The 8,713-nt window shown below is 41.0% G+C and overlaps 1 protein-coding gene across 1 annotated transcript in view; it reads right to left on the bottom strand.

Annotated features, from left to right (window-relative positions):
- Nucleotides 1-4,487: 4,487 nt before the first annotated feature.
- The window catches only part of SLC9A2 (solute carrier family 9 member A2), a 34,594-nt gene continuing 30,368 nt past the window's right edge, over nt 4,488-8,713 (bottom strand). The window contains exon 12 of the mRNA XM_076359881.1: nt 4,488-6,753. Within this exon, the coding sequence (XP_076215996.1) occupies nt 6,383-6,753 (371 nt within the window). The 3' untranslated portion in view covers nt 4,488-6,382. The remainder of the gene's footprint in view (nt 6,754-8,713) is intronic.

Below are 8,713 nucleotides of genomic sequence, written 5' to 3'. Positions count from 1 at the left end.
CTGGAGATGAGGAGATGTGACTCCCCCTTTTAAGTTGAGGGAGAAGCAGTTGCAGCTATTTTTGGCTTCAGTCTAGTGGGCTGTACTTTAATTACTTAGCAGTTTCTTGAATCCGATTGTGGTATCTAAAGACTAACAAAACATCTGAATATGGACTAAAGGAAAAATGTTTCTACCTGCAAATCACTGCAAATTAAGATTTTTCTCTTGCTTGCTGTTACTTTAGTTTTGGGTTGGTTTTCTTGGGCTTGTAGGCAGGGTTGGGGTTTTTTTTTTTGCTTTTTACCTTTCGAAATTTTCACTTTTTTAACAGTGACTGCTTTTCTGACCTTTATGATCCACTGATGTTGAAGAGGCTATGTATACAATATAGACATTTATTTCTGTAAAACAGCTGGTAGCATATGATAGGTACTGATTTTGTTGCTTTTAAATGATGAAGCAAATGTAAGTTTTATTCCATGTTGGTGTATGCTGCGTACACTTGAAGAGATCCTTCATAAACATACCAGTTCTGCAGATTTCGGTTTCTTGTCCTGTTTTCGTTTCTCTGAATTTACTCACCGCAGCACCATCACAGAGGTCAGTACCATTCTCATTTTCTGAGAACAGGTTGATTTATTGAGCAGATAATGCAGCAACAAAACAGGACAAGCGTTGCTTACTAACTGGCTTGCTCGTTAACTTCAAGCACCCTGTAAGGCCATCGCGTTCTAGCTGATGGGAACCTCTGTGGGTATGTTCAGGTGCTGCCAGCCCCCATTTGGTTATGGGTGCTATGGAATATCCCTGGGTAAGTGATGTTTTATAGCCTGACACTGGGATTTGAAAACCCAAGACCCAACTGTGCTGTTATTGCTATAATTTTGAAGACTCATTCATGAAGAGCTGATCATGAATCTTTTAAGGGAGTATACTGTAGCCTGAACTCTGAGAATCAAATGATTGTGAGTGGAGCTCAGGCTTCTTTCTCATAAAAATGAAAGTTTGTAGAGCTTGTTTTAAAGGGAAGTTCTGAAAAACTTCTGTGTTAACTTACAAGGAGAAACAAAGCCAAATTTCTAGTTATTTTCAATCATATATTAGCATCAAAGGACTATTTTTGAGATGTGCTACATGATAGAGACTGTTTTTCCATCCTGTCAAGTGTGTAATAAACAGGAGGTTTTAGATATGAAAAATAAATGAAGTAAACTGGGGTATTTAAAATGCCTTTTCCTTTTTGTGGCAAAAAAATTACTTTTTGAAACAAAACCTGTGGCAATTAGGGTGCTGTTTTAACTCACAAATCATAAATGTAAACCTGAGCACATTTCAGATCTTGAAACAGTGAGACTCACCAGAGCAGCCTGTGTAACTATTACTCTCCCTCCTGTGATCGTAGTCCCTCATACTCTGTCAAATCTCACAGGATAAAAAGGCTTCCAAGCACGTCAGTGCTGTAGGGGAACCGCATCAGTATTTGCCTACTTGGGAGAGGAATGATGCTAACCCAATCTCCCATCGTGTTGTCCCATTAGAAGATCTGCCTACCACCTGCAAGAAGAATTCTTCTGATGGGGAAGATTCTGAAGTGGCTCAGCACAATATCCAAGAGGGACAATTTTCAGCCCCAACTTTGAATAACTCCCAAATGCTAAGGGTCCTTTGAATGTTCAGAGAGCTAAGCTGCCATGCATTTTTTTTCTTTTTAAGTAGCTCCCCATTTAGCTGGCCATCTAATAAATAGGCCAAGAGGGAGATAAAACCCTTTGACTTGAAAGTTGTAAGACAGCTTCCTCGTGGTCATTCACACAACTGACTGTGTCAAGCACAGCTGCAGGTTTATCTAAAAAGTACATCATGATCTGCTAAAATGAGAGAGAAAAAAGACTGCTAGTCCTCCTCTCTCTCCTGGATTTAAATAGCACCTGAATCAGGTGAGTTAGGTAGTCCATGACTTCTCTCGCTACTGTGTCCTAAAGCTGTTCCTCTTTCTCCTGTTTGCATTTTGTTTCCTGGGCTGAGCTTCCAATCTATTCTTGGCCTGGCTGGGGCTGTGTATTGCAGATGCCATGTTTTAAGCATATTCACAAGCATATTTTATAGGATCAGAGCTCTTACAGTACAAACCCCATTCCTCCAGCCAATTTCAAAATCCTTCGTCTTTTCTTCAGGAGGTGGGGGATGTTGGTAGAACTTAGACAATTTTGGAAATGGTGACCAGCTGAAGCATTTCTTGCCTGTCCTGGTTTCGGCTGGGATAGAGTTAATTTTCTTCCTAGTAGCTGGTACAGTGCTGTGTTTTGGATTTAGGGTGAGAACAATGTTGATAACACACTGATGTTTCAGTTGTTGCTAAGTAGTGCTTACACTAGCCAAGGCCTTTCCAGCTTCCCATGCTCTACCGACTGAGAAGGCTGGAGGTGCACAAGAAGCTGGGAGGGGGCACAGCCAAACTGGCCAAAGGGACATTCCATACCATGTGCCGTCATGCTCAGTACATAAACTGGGGAAAGCTGGCCGGGGGGGCCGTTGCTTGGGGACTGGCTGGGCATCGGGCGGCAGGTGGTGAGCAATTGCTTTGTGCATCACTTGCTTCGTATATTCTTTTATTATTATTATTTTCCCTTCCTTTTCTGTTTTTATCTCAACACATGAATGCTACTTCCCCCCCCCAGTTCTCTCCCCCATCCCACTGGAGGGGGGAGCAAGCGAATGGCTGTGTGGTGTTTAGCTGCCTGCCGGGTTAAACCACGACAAGCGTCAGCCTTAAAATGTTGCTGGTGTCTGGAATTGGTGGACCTCTTGAAAAAGGTTGTGCAGGGTGCAGTGTATTTGTTCCCAGAGACCCCAAGATACTCTTCATAACAGCATGGATGTTATTTTGGCCAAATTTTTAACTTTGTTTCTCCATGTGATTTCTATGTGGCTTCAGCGGAGAAGGATATTCTCAAGTTTCTAAATTGTTATGCAGCATGGGTTTCTTTTGTTAAACACCTGTGGTTTCAGTGGAGCTTGCATTATACTTTAGTACCAGGTCGGACAGCCCTTAAAATTTTGTCTCTTATGGCAAATTATTCTTGTTTTCTCTTTCAAATATCTGCTTAAAACAGATAACTGGATGTCTATCTACTCTCTAGCCCTTGCTATCCCTACTTTCGTATCCTATTTACTTTCGATTTATAGGCCTCTCAGCAGCTGAAGGGGGAAAGAAATTCTCAGAAAACCCTAATTCAGAGTGTAACATATGTATTTTCCTGCTGTCCCTAAAACTGGACAACTGGGCATTGTGCTTCCTCACCAGAGCAGTAAAATACCAATACTACAGGGTGTACTGGGGAGTCCATCTGGAAACAAAAAATTTGTATGTGGATTTGGCGAGTTTCACAGCCACTGCTGAAGATGTGGTTTCCTGAAAAAGTGAAAAACATGTCCCCAGTCAATACATGACTTTCCCCATCAGATGGTGCTCGAGGACAGATTTATTGGGCATTTCATTCTCCAGCAGACAAGCTCTCTTTGATACAACACTAAGGAGAAGTCTCCTCTGCAAGCTAAAGTTACATGGGCCCTTTAGAAAGATCAAAAAGTGCTACTGAAGTTGTTTCTCCTTTGCAGGAAAAGAAAAAAAAAGATAGGAAAAGGCAAACCTCTGACCCAAACCAGAGCAAGAGTTGAATGAGAAGGGCTACCTGGGACGCAGCCTGTGTCACCTGCTGCTGTCATTGCTGCTGAAAAGGAGAACAACCAGGATAGTTCCCAGAGATGATGAGGGTCTGACCCAGCAGTAGTGGAAAAGAGCCGGGGAGGAGCAGGAGTGGGGAAGGGAGAGAGCACTTGCAAGGAGACAGAGTCCCAGGAAATTTGTGATTCTGCTTCACAGTGTAACCGTGCTGGACATCTGCCTTGATGCTTGTCTTCCATGGATCTCAAAGTGCTTTGGAAAGGTAACAACATGCTAGCATGTTTTGAAGCACCAAGAGCTTAACGCCATAGTTCATAAAAACGACCTCCAATTTGACGTGCTTGTACTATGGGGCACCCAGTTTAAGTACCAATTATCTGAGCATGCACTGTACTAATGGACAACCAGCAGAGCAGTAAGGTTCCTGAAACCTGCATTCATTATTAAAAATTGTGCCAAAAAAAATTACAACCATTTGAAAAAAAAAAAGGCAGCTTTCCCCAGATACAAGCCAATTGCTTGGTCGTTACCAGCACACGGAAAAGAAAGCTCCACAGGGAGTAAACTAAATGTTGATGTGCAACATTTCGCATTTATTTATTTATTTATTTATTTGATCAGGGCCTGATACAAAACACCTAATCTAAACAGTCTGATCTGCAAGGAGGACCTGGTTTCAAAACTGAAATCTAAACTCAAGGCTTCTTTCTTATTCAAACATGATCTCGATAACGCAGTGACAGAGTACTCGCTGACAATTTTACTGATGAAACATATTTTCCTGTTGAAAGACAAATTCAAATTTGTTTTTAAAGCTTGCTGGCTTTGTTTGAATTCAGTTTTATTTCCAAACAGGAGATGATCATGAAAGGATAGCTAAGTATTGCCTTCCACAAAAATAGTTTGTTGAGAATAGCTATGAACATTTGACTGAGATTTCTAGGGTTCACATAGCCATCCCTCTGCAGCTTAGACTTTGCATTTGACACACAGCAGAAACTTCCACAGCTGGCACAAAGGAAAAAGACTGAAAGACCTGTGCCAATAAAAGAGTTCAGGAGGGTTTAACATTTCAAATACATACGTGAAATAAATATTTTGGAAAAGCTGTTAGAAGAAGGAAAGTCTTAAATCCCCATTTATAAAACTAATTTATCAACCCCGCCCATGAACCTTTGAAAGAAATCTACCCTGTGATTTTAAAAGGAAATTCTGATTTTTAATAGTTCTTTCAAAACAAGCTTAAATAAAAAAAATTAATCTTATTGCCCACAGATTTAGAAATGTGCTAATGAAAAAGAAAAGTTATGATTTCACAGTGTACATTCTTCAGTGAAAGTTATCAATCTTCTAACAAGTAGAATGAAAATGATTTCTGCATTGTGCTGAAATGTGTATCTGTGCTAAAGCAAGCTCAAAACTTAAGACAGATTAAGTGGGACAGAAAGTGCAAATTCCTGAGAGCTACAGTTAAGTATCGTTTATTTTAATGCGCCCTCCCTTCCCATATGCACTCAAATGGCAGCCATTTACACTAGGATGAAGAAGTCCTTGTTTCTTATGGGTGTTATTAAGGTGCACAGTGATTTCAACTGATTCCAGGGCCCTGCTGTGCTACTTTTCTGTACAAACAAATTAGATGGAACATTTTTGTTCCTTGGAGTGCATAGCTCAGACAAAGAAAAGATTATCTTTCCCTTTTTACAGATGAGGAAACAAAAAGTAAAAGAAGTTGACCAGGGTCACAAGCATGCGTGAACGAGCTTTCTTGAGTCTCAGTGGTCCCTGACTCAAACAGGAGACTGCTCGCTTTGTCTATGTGCAGCGCTCTGCAACTATTCTACTGCTGTGTTTACACTGCAACTGAGAAACTAAGGTGCAAAAAGCAATTTTGAATAAGCATGTTATTTATCCACTTGAAGTCTTCTCTTTTTAGGGCTTCTGGTGTCCTGCTAGGCGCTCTCAGCTCTTGTTGACATTAGTGAAAGTCAAGGTCATTCAGATTTCCCTTGGCGATCCTCAGTACCTTTCAAAGGTTACATACTGCCAAAAATTCAGAAAGTAAAAATTCAAGCTATTCAGGTCTTGTCTCTGTTGCAAGTCCTCTCTCTAAACTGTGTTTGTAATTCTGCTCCTACAGCTTGTTCCTTCTCTTCTTCCTCTTTTTCTGCATCACAGCTCTTCGAACAAACTGGGCTTCAGGAATATATTTATTCTTCTTACAAACTCTGTATGATAGGTGCATTGTGCAATTTTCAGTGTTACTCATATTAAAGCTCTGGTTAAAACAAGTATTATTTGATTATAAATAAAATCTGAAATGATACAGAATTTTGTTAAGAACCCATTCACCACCGGACTTTCAACAATGATTCTCAATGGATAACTGGGTATTGAACCTGCATGACTTGGTTCCACAAGAGATGATGTGATAAGGCACATTTCCATCCTATCTTAATAGTGGAAATAATGTAATTAAAGCATTGCCATAAGTTATTTATAAAAGACATTGGTTTTTTATGTCTTCAGCTTTGCAACTGCTCCAGTATTCCTTTCACTTAGTTAATGGCATTGACTTTACCCAAATGGAAGTGGTTAGATCCACATTGAGGCTTGGTTGGTTTTTTTAATGGATCCCATAGTCTGATCAGATCGTTTAGAATCCTAACTCGATACGTCCATGGTTTATTACCAACAGTTCTCTTTTCACTATGTTCAATACGGCTGGTTCTCAGGCTTATTTCTCTGCCTTTCCCCTTGTGATGCCTGCCTAACTAATCGTGGTGGTGGCATAGGTCTTGCCGACCCATGGTCTGCAGTCAAATCTTCCCTGCTCAAAGTACCAAATCTTGGTCTTGTCAGCAGTGGCTGCCTGAACCCGATGGATGGCTGAGGCAAGGTGCTCGGCTCCTGCTGCTCTCCTCGGCTGTCCTTGCTCCCGTCAACTTCGTTCTTCCACTCCACCCTAAACTCAGGCGGTGGCCTCTGCTGTCTCAGTCTCTGGTCTCTCAAGATTTTCCCTGCTCTGGGTCTTAGATTGAGCACTGTGGTAGCTGCATCCATCTCAGAGTCACTGCTGTCACCCACTGTTAATTGAAAACAAAATTAAAATTTTAGGTGCAGAATACTACTGTTTCAGGAATATTCCAATAACAGCACACTGAGCACTAGCAGCCAAAGAAGAAGTTTCCCTGTGTTTCCTAAATTTGGTGCTTTCCGATTAGACCCAGTAATAGACACTTAACTCTGCCAGGACAGAGGATAGATTTGACTTACAAGCATCCCTCCCCTCAAAACTGTGATTTTTAGAAAGTCCTCACTCAGCTGCTCCTCAGTCGCCGAGTGCCCCCCTATTTGAGTCGACATTTCCCCAGTTCTAGCTCTGGACATGGAAAAACCTGTCTCTGAGCTACTTGGGGTCTAGTCCCCGCTTACGGCCAAGCAGGATACAGAAATGAGGTTTCTCACCCTCACATCCCATGAAATCTAATCTGAGAGGCATTTCCAGAGCACGACGTGTACAGGGACTCTAGAAACTTGACTTTGGAAAAGGAGCATCAATAGTCCACCGAGCAAAGGATCTCCCAAGGTCAATGTACAGATGGGAGGAAACATCCCATCCTTAATATACCTGAATGTAAGATATCAAATAAAATCTACATGACAAATCTCACAGGTTGCAAGTGCTGCAGACTCCTTCACCCCATCACAGCAGGGTAGAAAATGGTCAAGTGAAAGCTGGCATTATCATTCAGGGAATACTCTTAAATGATCGGTACCAGGTAAACCAAGCTGGAAACATTCTGGATGTATACATGTGCATGTATTTTCCCCAGCAGACTTCTTTTAAATTGACTAACATCTTCATCAAAACTTGCACACTTCGGTCATTTGATAATCATTTTAACAATCATTTATGAATGCCTCCAATTTGCTCTTAGACTTAAGCCAGATATGATGTTTTAAATATATCGAAGGAAAGAATTGTGTATTGTGCAAGGGTCATAAGAACAACTTCCATTAGTAGCCTACAAGTTATTTCTTTTAAAAAGGTGAGGAAGGGGTCAACGAAATGTATCACCACATAATTGTCCATTCACACAGATAATTATATATCAAGGAAGGTCTTCATCATACTGTGTTTGCAGGCTTTCCCCCCCCCTAAATATGCCAAATAATATATTTTTTGACAATTGAATAATCTGGAGGCACATTTCCTCTTTAATTCTAGGTGACAGTATGTGACCTCTGCAGACTTAACTACAGAATAAAAGGCATCCTACATTCAGGAGAGCAAAGATGTAATTATTAACAGACAAAAACATGGTCTGTTGCTTAATTAAATTGGAAGAGTGGGAAACTAATCGGGGTGGGGATCAAGACATTTTAGTGATTGTGCAGAGATGTAATCTTCCCAGCAAGAGATCTTGACGGTTGCTTGTCATGAAAGGCAATGCTCCTCAGCATGGTATAAGCATGGTAATGCAACTGGTAGTAATCAAAAGTAATATATAGAATTGGGCAAAGTTTTCACATCAAATTATTGTCTTCCTCCAGATGTTTTATTTTTTTGTTAGAATTCAAGAATTCCAATATGAAACATTGGTGAGTTTAGGCAGAAAAACAAAAATTGACATCTTGGTTGTAAACCACAGGATTTTGAGAAGTTCTTCATGAGAACTATAAACCAGACCTCACGTCCTCATTCTTCTCTCTGGTTTGGTTCCCAGGGCTGTCCCCTCTACCCTGACGCCAGTGAGAAAAGAAACCGAATAGGCTCATAATCCAAGAGGGAGATCCGGACATTATGGAATAAAGACAAGGAGAATGAGCCATGGCAGTGTTTCTGGTGCAGAACTGTTTCAGGCTGCTGCTTGCTCACATGAGGAGATGTGCTGCAAGGACTACGCCACTACAGCATTTGAACTGAGAAAGCCCCACAAGACTCTGCTTGCTGGGGCATTTCTCTACACACAAATATCTCCTTTAGGACCCATTGCTTTTAATACTCTAAGACCCCTGCTAAACACCCAACACCTAGAAATA

This window comes from Aptenodytes patagonicus, chromosome 1 (genome assembly GCF_965638725.1).
Source record: "Aptenodytes patagonicus chromosome 1, bAptPat1.pri.cur, whole genome shotgun sequence".
Taxonomy (NCBI): domain Eukaryota; kingdom Metazoa; phylum Chordata; class Aves; order Sphenisciformes; family Spheniscidae; genus Aptenodytes; species Aptenodytes patagonicus.
The sequence above is the reverse complement of the archived record's forward strand: the minus strand, read 5'-3'. Positions and strand labels throughout refer to the sequence as shown.